Here is a 13,637-nt window from a genome sequence, read left to right on the forward strand (position 1 = left end):
GAGATTTTAAAAAGAGACAAGATGTTACTGATGTGATTTTGTCTTGATGCAAACATCTACATGCTTGTTGACCCTTGGGAATTTGATCATTGTTACATTTCTTTTTAATTTTATTTATTTATTTGAGAGAGAGAGACCATGAGAGGGGAGACGGTCAGAGGAAGAAACAGACTCCCCATGGAGATTGGAGCCTGATGTGGTACTCGGTCCTGGGACTCTGGGATCATGCCCTGAGCTGAAAGCAGTCACCCAACCAACTGAGCCACCCAGGCATCCTATTACAATTTTCTTATTGTCTTGGATACATGTTTCTACAGAGACCTGGCTTAAACTCTTCCAAGAACAGTGGCAATGATAATTCTAACAGACTTCTTAGACTTGCCTAACACAGTGTTGCTGAATAATTGAGTAGTGAGGCTTTTATGTACAGTATTTGAAGTTATTTACTGGTTCCATTTTTTTTTCATTCCCTTAAGTTTATCTCAAAGTTTGAATAAGGTAAAATTGCTAATTCACAGTTCGGAAAAATGATACATACTTTCTCAACAGCTAGACTTAAGACTGTTTAATAAGCATTCATTCTGTTGTATTGATAGTGTTTTGGATAAATTTTAAACCTTCATGCAATTTCATTAAAAATAGGTATAAAGTTCCTTCTATTTAGAAAGCAATATATTAGATGCCAAGAGTGTAAAAGGCAAATTAGACCTGTCCTCTGATCTCAAGAATCTTTCTAACAAGTAGAGTTTATAAATTATGGTAAGATAAAGGGACTGACCTATACTGATTGGGAACAGGACTAGGGCAGTTCAGGAAAGGGTTCTTTGAGGAGGTAGTCTTTCCTGGAGTATTGAAAGATGAATAGATTGAGGAAGGGATAACATTCGAGGGAGAGTAAAAAATTATATGGTATATCAAAGAATAGGAACTGGCATAATTTTGGAAATTCTTTTCTCGTGTCAAAATTCTATGGAGTTAGGCTTCTCCCTTTCAGAGAAAGAAGTTACAAATAAAAGGAATGCTAGATGGCACCTGGGTGGCTCAGTGGGTTAAGCTCCTGCCTTCCGCTCAGGTTGTGATCTCAGAGTCCTGAGATTGAGCCCCGCATCTAGCTCTTTCCTCAGCAGGAAGCCTGCTTCCCCCTCTCTCTCTGCCTGCCTCTCTGCTTACTTGTAATCTCTCTCTGTCTGTCAAATAAATAAATAAATGATCTTTCAAAGTAAATAAATAAATAAAAATAAAAGGAATGCTAGAATGAATCTTGTGATGCTAGATTATGTGTGTGTGTATCCATATATATATACACATACATACCAACACAGAGATATAGAGATGAATATAAAAATATATATGTGTATTATATATGTGAGTTAATATACATACATATATTCCTCGTTCTGTCCCCCAAGACAGGCTAGAAGCAGTGACATCTCAGTACCAGTGAGCACATGTAATGCCCAGATTTGGTTTCTCCAATAAAGGGAATCAGGACTCTTTGGAGAAGTGGTTGATTTCAGGGCCGGGGATGTGCAAATAAAAGACGAGTTTAGAACATCTTATAGGGCTAAAAAGTAAGAATGTGCATTTAAAAAAAAAAAGTAATGGCACGTTGAATGGACACTAGAGCCAAGCTGAAAGTGCTCCAAGTGACCAAAGCTGGGAACAATTTGAGCAACAAAATAAAATTAGCCAGGGAATAAAACAATCCAAGAATTGTTATAACTCAGAAAATAAAATAAATATCCACAGGTCTATCCTAATATAAATAAATGACTGAATAAATAAACAAGAGGGAAAGGACAATTTTTCCTTATAGAAGAATTCCAATTAATAAATGCAAAAGAAATGAGGGCAATAGAAAATCCCCTTTAAAACATCATAATAATTGCTGAAGGCAAGATCAGCCCATGAATGCTAAAATTAGAGAGTAAACGTTTAAGAAGGAATAGGATTAAAGTATCTCCCCCCCAATATTTGTGAATTCTAAAGGTAAGCATAGTAACTTTACAAAGGTGAAACCTGGCAGACAGCACCTTAATGCATCCAGTAACAAGATGCCAACATCATGTGCCTTTTGACAGGATATACTGAGGAAGAAGGCACATCAGCTCTGTAGTAGTCTCCCCAAAATTCTGTAACTTCAGTCTAGTCTGAGAAAGCATCAGATTTTAAAAAGGAAAAACTTTTTTTTTTTTTTTTTTTTGGAGTGTTGCCAGATGTCCCAGGCTCATTTGGTATCTGCCCTGCCCCAGCTCTGGAATCAACTACTTGTTCAAGGAGTATAGGTTCTTACTACTGGGGGAACAAAGAAACCCGAATTGAGGGTCGTTCTACATAATACCTAAACAGTACTCTTCAAAAGTATCCTGCTCATGAAAGGCAAGGAAAAACCAAGGAGCTGTCATAGAGATTGGAATAGACTTAAGACATGACCATTAAATGTTGTGTAGAATCCTGGAACAGAAAGAAGGAAACACTTTAGTGGAAAGTCTTTTTTTTTTTTTTTTTTAAGATTTTATTTATTTATGTGACAGAGAGATCACAGAGAGGCAGGCAGAGAGAGAGAGAAGCAGGCTCTGCGCTGAGCAGAGAGCGCGATGCGGGACTCGATCCAGGACCCTGAGATCATGACCTGAGCCGAAGGCAGAGGCTTAACCCACTAAGCCACCCAGGTGCCCCTTTAGTGGAAAGTCTTAATTTTGATAGTTGTGCTGTAGTAATACAAGATAAAGCTATGTGAACGTTACATGGGAACTTTCGTACTATCTTTGCAACTTGTGTATATCTAAAAATTATAAATAAGTTAAAAAGAACTAGTAACTGTCAAGCTTTTCCAAGTGTGTGAATTTAGTCACTGTTTTTATTAAAAACAATAAATTAAATAAAATACATATATATATGGGGCCCCTGTGTGGCTCAGTGGGTTAAAGCTTCTGCCTTCGGCTCAGGTCATGATCCCAGGGTCCTTGGATGGAGCCCCACATTGGGCTCTTTGCTCAGCAGGATGCCTGCTTCCTCCTCTCTCTCTGTCTCTGCCTGCCTCTCTGCCTACTTGTGATCTCTGTCAAATAAATAAATAAAATCTTTAAAAAAATTTTTAAATATATATATACATATATATATATATATGTATATATATATATATATATATGGCCTCAGAAATAAATGTAGGGGTGTCTGGGTGGCTTAGTTGGTTAAGCATCTGACGCTTGACTCGGTTCTTGATTTCAGGGTCATGAATTCAAACCCCATATTGGGCTCCATGCAGGGTGTGGAGCCTACTTAGGAAGGAAGGAAGGAGAAAGAGAAAGAAAAAGAAATGTAGTTTATATTCTGAAAATACATTATGTGGGAACATATTTCATGTGCTTTTGTTTAAAGTTTCCCTTTGCACCTTGAAGTTCTTTTGGGTTGGTTTTTTCCTTTTGGTTTAGTTGCTCCCTGACATTCAAATCACAAAGAATTTTTGATTAAAAAAGAAAAGAGGGATGCCTGGGTGGCTCAGTTGGTTAAGCGGTTGCCTTCGGCTCAGGTCATGATCCCAGCGTCCTGGGATCGAGTCCCACATCCGGCTCCTTGCTTGGCGGGGAGCCTGTTTCTCCCTCTGCCTTCTGCCACTCTGCCTGCCTGTGCTCGCTCGCTCACTCTCTCTCTCTCTCTCTCTCTCTGGCAAATAAATAAATAAAAAATCTTTAAAAAAAAATTGAAACACTACAATATGTTTCTAAAATACATTTTCTTTTAACAAGTGAGTTTATACTTTGTTCTATTTTTTTTGAGGCTGTGTTCAGGCAACCTCTTACACAATTAACTATCTCCTGGGAGTGGGGGGTAGTAGAGAGGGAGAGGGAGAGAGAAAGATATGATGAGATTAGGAGATTATATTTATAAGAACAGGATTGTATTAGTGGCAGCTCATTTGCTTTCTTCCAAGCATGAATTCTGCACGACAATTTGCTTAGTTAGGTTAAGTCTGTAAATGAATTTATTATAAAGTGGGTTTCCTGGAGCAGCTATAGGCTTCACCCTCAGCAGTAGCTCAGGGAAGCAGATACCTGGGACCAAATTCCCCAGTGAGTCATCGCCCAACCCTTAAACTTTAAAGAACCTTTGTTTAAAGGATTTTTATCTCCAGGCTACCACTCAGCCATAGGACCTTTAGCTATCCTACCTCAAGCTATCAAGTGTGATAAAAGAACTTTGAACTGGGAATTAGAACCCTGGCTCTCATACTAACTAGCTGGTGAGTTGGGGAAAATTATTGGACCTTTATGTGGCTCAGTTCTCTTGCTGTAAAAAGGGGGACTTGGTTACTTGATTCCTAAGGTTCCCTCTTGATGTTAAAATCTGTCCTATGTATCTAAAACTGAAGGTATTTTCCTTCTTAGAAAACAGTTATCTTTTATCCCATTATTGTTTGTTAAACCACTGTTCTTGTAATCTCTGAGGCTAAAAATCTTAGTTATTTGTGTTTTACCCATTTCCTTTAACTCTTGCACACAATTGACAACCAGTCCAGCAATTCCTCCATCACAACTGAAGTGGCAGTAGAATACATTTGGCCTAAGAGGTTGGGTTTTGGAGTCTGAATACTAACTTCTGCCTGAGCCATGTATTAACTATGGGACCTCTGCCAAATTACTTAACCTCAATGGACCAGTTTTTTGTTTGTTTGTTTTTGACTAGAAATAACACTAACTCCAGGTTGTAGTAAGGATTAAATGGGTTAGTAAGTGTCCACTAAGTGACAGTGCTTTTTATTATTAGTACGTAGTAATGCAATGGGTTGGATCTTAAAGTCAAATGGGCCTCTGGAAAAAAAAATGTTAAAAGATTTTGCAGCCCAAATTGAATACCTCCTTCTAGATAGGTCTTTCCAGTACATGCTTTTCTTATTTATTTATTTATTTAGAGAGAAGGAAGGAAGATGGGGAGGGACGGAGGGGTGGGATAGAGAGAACCTTATCTTAAACAGGCTCCACACCCAGCACGAATCAAGTGTTGGGCACGATCTCACAACCCCAAGATCATGACCTGAGCTGAAATCAAGAGTTGGACACTTAAGTGACTGAACCACCCAGGCACCACCATCCCCCTTTTTACCCCTCTCACTCCTAACAAGATTTCTAGAATTAACAAAATTGTTCTAAAGTCCGAGAATGGGATTTCCATCTATGAGAGTGTGGGTATGTAAGGAGAGCTATCACACCTTTAATTCAAGCCCACAAAAATAAAAATATTGATAATGGAGAGTATTTCGGGTAGGCCCAACATAACTCTAAGTTTCACCGAAAGAACCAATTGTTATCTTTGATGCTGACCATTCTGAAAAGATCTGTGCTACTATACTCTTACCTAGAGATAGTTTGTATGTGTTTGCAGCTAGGTGGTTCAAAAATTTTGCTACCCAATTTTCTACTGTAGCTAAAATGATGGTTTTAATCATTTTTCATTACTAGTAGTGGAAGGAATATTGACTTTGGAAATCAAAGAGAATATGGATTTGAATCCCAGATCTGCTACTTTATAACTAAGAGATCATTGTAAAGTTATTTACTATCTCTGAATTTTAGTTTTTCATCATATATATAAGACAATAAAGCCAATCTTATAAAGTGGTTCAGAGAATTAAGTGAGATATATACTTTGTATAAGTAGAAGTTACAATCTGTTCATTTCTTTCCAAAAGTCTGACCTTTTTTTCAAGATTTTTTTACTTATTTATTTATTTGACAGACAGAGATCACAAGCAGGCAGAGAGGGAGGCAGAGAGAAAAGAGAAGGAAGCAGGCTCCCTGCTGAGCAGAGAACCTAATGCAGGACTGGATCCCAGGACCCTGAGATTAAGACCTGAGCCGAAGGCAGAGGCTTAACCCACTGAGCCACCCAGGCGCCCCCAAGAGTCTGATTTGTAATCTTAGCCTTGAATTTTTGGCTTCCTGTAGTGCATCACTAGGATTTTTTTTTTTTTGGTGGATGTATATATTTCAACACATGTAAAGCAAAACTCATCGTTCTCCCACTTCTTCCTATATTTACTGTCTCTAGTAAGACATCAACATCTAAGGGTGCCTGGGTGGTTCAGTGGTTTAAAGCCTCTGCCTTCAGCTCAGGTCATGATCCCAGGGTCCTGGGATCAAGCCCCATATCAGGCTCTCTGCTCAGCAGGAAGTCTGCTTCCTCCTCTCTCTCTCTGCCTGCCTCTCTGCCTACTTGTGATCTCTGTCTGTCAAATAAATAAATAAAATCTTTTTAAAGAAAAAAAAAGACATCAACATCTAATCATTTAAGTTTAATAACGCTGGTGTGGATTTCTTCTCTACCCCTAAAACCATTTTATTCTAAGAATTGTCAGTTCTGGGGCGCCTGGGTGGCTCAGTGGGTTAAAGCCTCTGCCTTAAGCTCAGGTCATGATCCCAGGGTCCTGGGATCGAGCCCCGCGATGGGCTCTCTGCTCTGCGGGGAGCCTGCTTCCTCCTCTCTCTGCCTGCCTCTCTGCCTACTTGTTATCTCTGTCTGTCAAATAAATAAAATCTTTGTGGGAGGCCTGGGTGGCTCAGTTGGTTAAGCGGCTGCCTTCAGCTCAGGTCATGATCCCAGCGTCCTGGGATCGAGTCCCACATTGGGCTCCTTGCTTGGCAGGGAGCCTGCTTCTCCCTCTGCCTCTGCCTGCCACTCTGTCTGCCTGTGCTTGCTCTCGCTTCTCTCTCTATGACAAATAAATAAAATAAAAAATCTTTTAAAAAAATAAATAAATAAAAATAAATAAATAAATAAAATCTTTGTGATCTCTGTCAAAAAAAAAAAAAAAAGAATTGTCAGTTCTCTTTCCCACCTTACTATTCCCCCCATCCTAATGTAAACCTCGATTACATTGACAGTTTTAGTATCTTTTTTTTTTTTTTTAAGATACTAAAAAGGGGGAGGGAGCAGGCTGCCCAATGAGCAGAGAGACCGATGCAGGGCTTGATCCCAGGACCCAGAGATCATGACCTGAGCTGAAGGTAGAGGCTTAACCCACTGAGCCACCCAGGCGCTCCCAGAATCAGCTTTTAAAACATGTTTCCCATTATGTTACTTCCTTTTTCAGAAACTTGCTGTGTTCCACCATAGAGACTCTGCATGATCCACCCTAAAACTCTTATCTTAGAGATGTAGGTGTGGGGCGCAGGGAAATTATTTTTTTGATTTGCCATGAAGGTCCCCTGTGCTAGGGAGTGGCGTGTTAAGACTAGTCCTTATCTCTGCTCACTCACAGATTAGTTCTTTCTACCATTGGAATATGGCCCCAACTCCTTAACATGGTTTCCAAGGCTCTTCCCATTCTAGCCCCATTATTTCCCTATCTTATCTTCAACTACCCATGTTCCTACAGTCAACTACTTTGAAGTGTTCTATGCTATTTCAACTCCCTGACAGTGTAATGCTATTCTCTCTACCTGGGATATACTTTCCTCTTCCTGCCCTCAGTTGATGAAATTCTATCCATCTGTAAGTCCCAAGTCAATCTGATGTCTCTTCCCTTCCCTTCCATCAAGCCAGAAAATCAGATCCCCTACTCCTAGATCTCGCATTACCTCTAACCACATTCAGCTTTGTGCTATGATTATTTGTGTATATGTCAGCAAGCCAACAGATTTTTTATAAAGATTTTATTATTTGAGAGAGAGAGAGAGAGAGAGCATGAACAGGGAGAGGAGCAGAGAGAGAGGGAGAAGCACACTCCCTGCTGAGCAGGGAACCCGCCCCCAGTCAATAGATTTTACTCTATTTGGGCCAGGCCATCTCCCTATATCTTATAGAAAGTAGCTAGTTACTCATTAACCTGATACCAGAGTCTATCAAAAATCGTATTCTGATTCTTACCTTTATCTGTTTTGTGGGGTGCTAATCACATTGTTAAGAAATTAACAATATTGCTTCTGTAAAGGGAAGTATGGTCAGGGTGTGAGCTATCTCATTCCTTGAATATAAAGCATGCTTACCCTAGCCATATACCAAGATAGATATTCTAACTTTTCTTGGATTTCTGGCCGAGATTAATTAAAACCATGGAATTAGACTTGGGAATTAAACTCCTTTTTTTTTTTTTTTTAAAGGTACACTCAGTCCCTCAAATAATGATTTTTCCTTTTAATAAATAAATTTGAGAACATATCTTTTATATTTTTTCCTTTGATCCAGAATTGATTGCTGTAGAAGCACTGCCGTTTATATCCACATCTGCATCGGAAGCACAGTTGTACCAAACAGTGTCTTTTTTTTTTTTTTTTTTAAATTTTTTATTTTTTATAAACATATATTTTTTATAAACATATATTTTTATCCCCAGGTCTGTGAATCACCAGGTTTACACACTTCACAGCACTCACCAAATCACATACCCTCCCCAATGTCCATAATCCCACCCCCTTCTCCCCAACCCCCTCCCCCCGGCAACCCTCAGTTTGTTTTGTGAGATTAAGAGTCACTTATGGTTTGTCTCCCTCCCAATCCCATCTTGTTTCATTTATTCTTCTACCCACTTAAGCCTCCATGTTGCATCACCACGTCCTCATATCAGGGAGATCATATGATAGTTGTCTTTCTCTGCTTGACTTATTTCGCTAAGCATGATATGCTCTAGTTCCATCCACGTTGTTGCAAATGGCAAGATTTCATTTCTTTTGATGGCTGCATAGTATTCCATTGTGTATATATACCACATCTTCTTGATCCATTCATCTGTTGATGGACATCTAGGTTCTTTCCATAGTTTGGCTATTGTGGACATTGCTGCTATAAACATTCGGGTGCATGTGTCCCTTTGGATCACTACATTTGTATCTTTAGGGTAAATACCCAATAGTGCAATTGCTGGGTCATAGGGCAGTTCTATTTTCAACTTAGCAAACTCAACACCCAAAGAACAAATAATCCAAACAGTGTCTTAAAGTGTTGTTCGGTATTTCCTAAACTTGGCCCAAAGGGTCATTATTGTAGTTTTACATGACTAGGTTTAGCTGAACTGTTTGTTGCTTTTGTGTCTTTCTCTCATTAGAATAAGGGCTGACAATGTTTGATGAATCAGATACAAACTGGAAAACAGGTAGACAAATAAATATATATTATTTGTACATTCAAGTTTATTTCAAAGAACATACATAGAGGGGCCTCTGGGCGGCTCAATTGGTTGAGCATCTATCTGACTTTTGATTTTGGCTCAGGTAGTGATCTCAGGCTCATGAGATTGAGCCCCAAACTGGGCTTTGGACTCAGCATGGAGTCTGCTTGAGATTTTTCTCCCTGTCTCACTCCCTGCTTTCATGTCCTCTCTTTCTCAAATAAATAAAATAATTTTTTAAAAATGTGTAAAATTAAGATTATTTTATCTAGGAAAATAGATATTATTAAAACCAACACTTGTGACTTATTCTGTGTCAGGGTCTTTTCTTCTTTATCTTATTTATTCCTCATAAGGGTATTATGAAGGAATTTCTTTTGTTATGGATGAGAAATCTAAGTTTTAGGAATGGCGCAAACTCCCACTTAGATGCATCTATCTCTAATGTCAGACCTCCTTACCATGAGAGGCTTCTATGTTACCTTCCAATATGGGGACTAACAAGTAAACAAAAACAATAAAATTAGCATTATTTTCAGACAATGCTTGAATTGGAAGAACAAGTACTACAGGTGGGAAAGTGGTGTGGACTTTTAGGGTGGCTGATTACTTAGTTCACATCACAGGACTTTTAGTGTGAAATGGCAGCCCAAGCTGATTGGTCAAGCACACCGTGTTCCATTGTTGTCAAGGTTGTTAGAAGCAGTACCTGATGAACCGTGCACTCTGTCAGATCAGTTATGTTTTGTGGTAGTCAAGAGACCGGTGAGTAGTAGTTTTCACTCTTCAAATAAGGAAACTATTGGCTCATTTCTAATCTTACCTCTTCTGGACAAAGGTTGGAACTCCTTTGGTAATTACTAGGGCAAAAACTCCTTTGGTAATTTCTGGGACAAAAACAACCCAGATTAATGGGTAGAGACTGGATGATTTCAGGAGCATGGCTTTATGTATTCTTTGACTCTAAGGGATTTTAGAAAAGAATTTCAGAATAGGGGTTTTGTCCTCTGAATTTAAAGTACATTATACTGGGATGCCTGCGTGGCTCAGTCAGTTAAGCATCTGCCTTTGTTCAGGTTATGATCCCAGGTTCCTGGGATTGAGCCCTGCGTCAGGCTTCCTGCTCAGCAGAGTCTGCTTCTCTCTCCCTCCCTCTGCCCCCCACCCCCACTCATACTCCCCCACCTCAAATGAATAAATTTAAAAATCTTTTAAAAAAATAAAGTGCATTATACTTCCCCCAGTTGTTAAGATGGTTAAAATGTAAAAATAATAAGAATTCTAACAAGGGGCACCTGGGTGGCTCAGTGGGTTAAGCCGCTGCCTTCGGCTCAGGTCATGATCTCAGGGTCCTGGGGTCGAGTCCCGCATCGGGCTCTCTGCTCAGCAGGGAGCCTGCTTCCCCTCTCTCTCTCTGTCTGCCTCTCCATCTACTTGTGATTTCTCTCTATCAAATAAATAAAATCTTTAAAAAAAAAAAAAAAAAGAATTCTAACAAAAGCCAATTCTAATATATTATACTTAAAATGTTCTTAATCCTATTAAAATGTACTTAGTATTTAAAGCATATCATCTCCTTAAATCCATATCAAAACACCTATAATGGTAGGTATTATTCTCCTTTTTAAGCAGAAGAAACTAAAACTGAAAAGATTATACTGTTCATTCAGGTGAAAAAAAGTTATGATTTCAAGTAAAATCTATCTTGACTTAAAGCCCTTGCTCTTTATATGATACCATGAGGTATACCCAGCTCTCTCTCCAAACCAAGTGGTCAGTGCCTCAGAGTTTGGGGGGAGAGAGCAGCCAGAAGAAACTTGGATGTAGGTAGAACCTAATTTGGACCTGAATCTACAGAGATGCCAGTTGTACTTCACCTGGGATGTAACTCAGAAGAGTGAAATATTTCACTCCAAATGTGACTTTGGAACAGACTTAAGTTCAGGGAAAGGCCAACTGATGTTTGCACAGTGAGGTCAGTCATAAAATGATGGAACTGGAAGAGACCTTAGAGATCATCTGGTCTAACCTTCTCATTTTATAGGAAACTACAACCCAGATATTGAGTCATTTGACCAAGGTTATAGTTTTTGAGAGAACCAGTAGAGGAGTGTGGTTCTGGTGGTCTGGGGCTTTCTATTCTCTCAAGGCTCACTACTGCCAGTCCTTGGATGCTAGAGAATCCTATTCTGTGTCTAATATTCTGACTTTCTTTATTGCATAGGTATTTCAGTATCTGTAGACGAGATGGAATCAGCTCCATTTAATAGACGGCAGTGGACTTCAGTATCATTGAGGGTAACAGCCAAAGAACTTTCCCTTGTCAACAAGAACAAGTCATCGGCTATTGTAGAAATATTCTCCAAGTAAGTGCTGATCCTGGTCCAAAAGGACCATCTGTCTTGAGCAAACATTACCACCTGTCAGGGAAATCAGTAAAGGAAGTACATGGTGTAAAATGGCCTTATTGAGCACATTCTGAAATTTAAGCATCATACAAGGCACTGTGGAGAAGGATGATAATAATCAGGAGACACATTCTCTATCCTGGAATTTTTTTTTTTAGTTGCGAAAAGAAAGTTACAAACACAAAAGGTAATTATAAAACACATAGCTCTTAAGCAAAGTGTCAGCAAATCCAAAATGAATGGGAGTAGGGACCAGAACAGAGTAAGGAAGAGAAAGTGACACTCATGGGCAGAAGCAAGTGAGGAAGGTTCTCCAGTTGAGATGAGTTCTGAGGCAAGTTTTGATTTAGTTGAAGGGAGTGTTAGGCATACTCTGTATCTGCATTATCCAATATAATAGCCACTACATATATACCTATTTAAATTTAAATTAGTTAAATTTGAATTCAGTTCATCAGCTGTACTAACCACATTCCAGTGTAGCTGGTGGCTACCATATTGGAGATCACGGAAACATTTCCCCATTGCATAACATTCTGCTGAACAGTGCAAACTGTGTGGCCAAATTGTGGCCTGCTGGCTGCCCATTTTAGTAAATAAAGGTTTATTGGAACATGGCCATATCCATTTGTGCATTGTCTATGGCTGCTTCCATGCTACAGGAGCAAAGTTGCAGCAGAGACCAGAGACCATATGGCCTCAAAGTCTAGAATATTTATTATCTGATCCTTTAAGAAAAAGTTTGCTGACCCCCCCGCCCCCGCTTGGGCCATGAGTTCTTTGATATGAGGGTCCCTTTCCTGCTGATTTTATATGCCTAGCACGTGTATGGCAATGTACAGCACGGTGACTGGAACAGAGTAGGCACCCAACAGATGTAGAAGGGATAGGATATGTAAATAATATTCCAGGGATGGCAAACACATTGACTTTACTGAAACAGAGGAGGAGCTTAGGACAGGTGGTAGGTTTACCTCATGAGTAGAGTTTGTTAATTAATAGGAAGCTCTTACACATTCAAGGGAAAAAAGATGGTCAAGATTTGAAGAAAATGATTCTGGGAGCTCTATCTAGCATACAGCTAAATACCAGTAGGAGGTTTCTGTAATCTACAATGTCACCTTTTCTTCAGTTAACAAATGCATCACGCACTTGCTCTGTGGAAAACATTGCCCTTCCAAGCTCTTGACCTTGGTTGCTGCTTAAGGTAGAGTGAAGGTGGAGGGAGACTGCATGGTCCTTTTACCTTCCACTTTATTCATTTTGTATTACTATAATTTTATAACACATGTGTTGTTCATATCAAAACAAGAAAATCAATGAAGATATTTCAGATAGAGATATGGAAAGCTCTTAAGATTTAATCCCTGACCTCGAGGAAATTAATAGTATAGGTTAGGATAATTTATATAGTAGATGAAGTCCCCTAACTTCCTTCATCTTCTCACATGGCGTGCCTGTTAATAATATGGTGTTCCAATTATCTGTTGTCGCATAAGGAAAAAAAATCCCCCAAATTTAATGGCTTGAAATATGAACACTTATTTTGCTTGTGAATCTCCAGTTTGGGTAGGGCTTGCCTCTTCTTCCCTTGGCATTGGCCAGGGTGGCTCAACGATGGGCTGAAAATTATCTAAAGGCTCATCACTCACAAGGCGGGTTGTTGCTGCTGACAGTCCACTGGGATCTCAGCTAGAGCCCTGGTCAGAATACCTACACATGGCTTTTCCATGTGGCTGCTTGGCTTAGTTAGCTAGGTTCCCAGGGCAAGCATCCAGAGGTAGAGGGAGCGAGGAAACAAAGGAAGAAGGGAGCCAGGGTCAGGGGTTGTGTGGCCTTTTATGACCTAGCCTCAGATGTTACACAGGATTACTGTTGCCACATTGTCCTCATTAGAAGCCAGCCCCTAAGGCTGGCCCATTTTCGGAGGGAGGGGACTTTGACTGTACTTTTTTTTTTGCTTTTAAGATTTTATTTCTTCATTTGAAAGGGAGAGTGAGAGAGAGCACAAGCAGGGGGAGAAGCAGAGGGAGAGGGAGAAGCAGACTCTCCGCCAAGCTGGGAGCCGGACGTGAGGCTCCATCCCAGCAGCCAGAAGTCACGACCTGAGGGGAAGGCAAACACTT

At 39.7% G+C, this 13,637-nt stretch overlaps 1 protein-coding gene across 5 annotated transcripts in view; it reads left to right on the forward strand.

The window, feature by feature from the left end:
- The window catches only part of LIMA1 (LIM domain and actin binding 1), a 92,788-nt gene that overhangs the window by 23,644 nt on the left and 55,507 nt on the right, over positions 1–13,637 (forward strand). For 4 of the 5 annotated variants that reach the window (XM_059185377.1, XM_059185380.1, XM_059185378.1 and 1 more), the window contains exon 2: positions 11,328–11,469. The exons of the other annotated variant lie outside the window; for it this stretch is intronic. In XM_059185377.1, coding sequence (XP_059041360.1) covers positions 11,351–11,469 — 119 coding nt within the window. In that variant the 5' untranslated portion in view covers positions 11,328–11,350. The remainder of the gene's footprint in view (positions 1–11,327; positions 11,470–13,637) is intronic. 5 annotated transcript variants of the gene reach the window in all.

This window comes from Mustela lutreola, chromosome 8, assembly GCF_030435805.1.
Source record: "Mustela lutreola isolate mMusLut2 chromosome 8, mMusLut2.pri, whole genome shotgun sequence".
Classification (NCBI taxonomy): Eukaryota; Metazoa; Chordata; class Mammalia; order Carnivora; family Mustelidae; genus Mustela; species Mustela lutreola.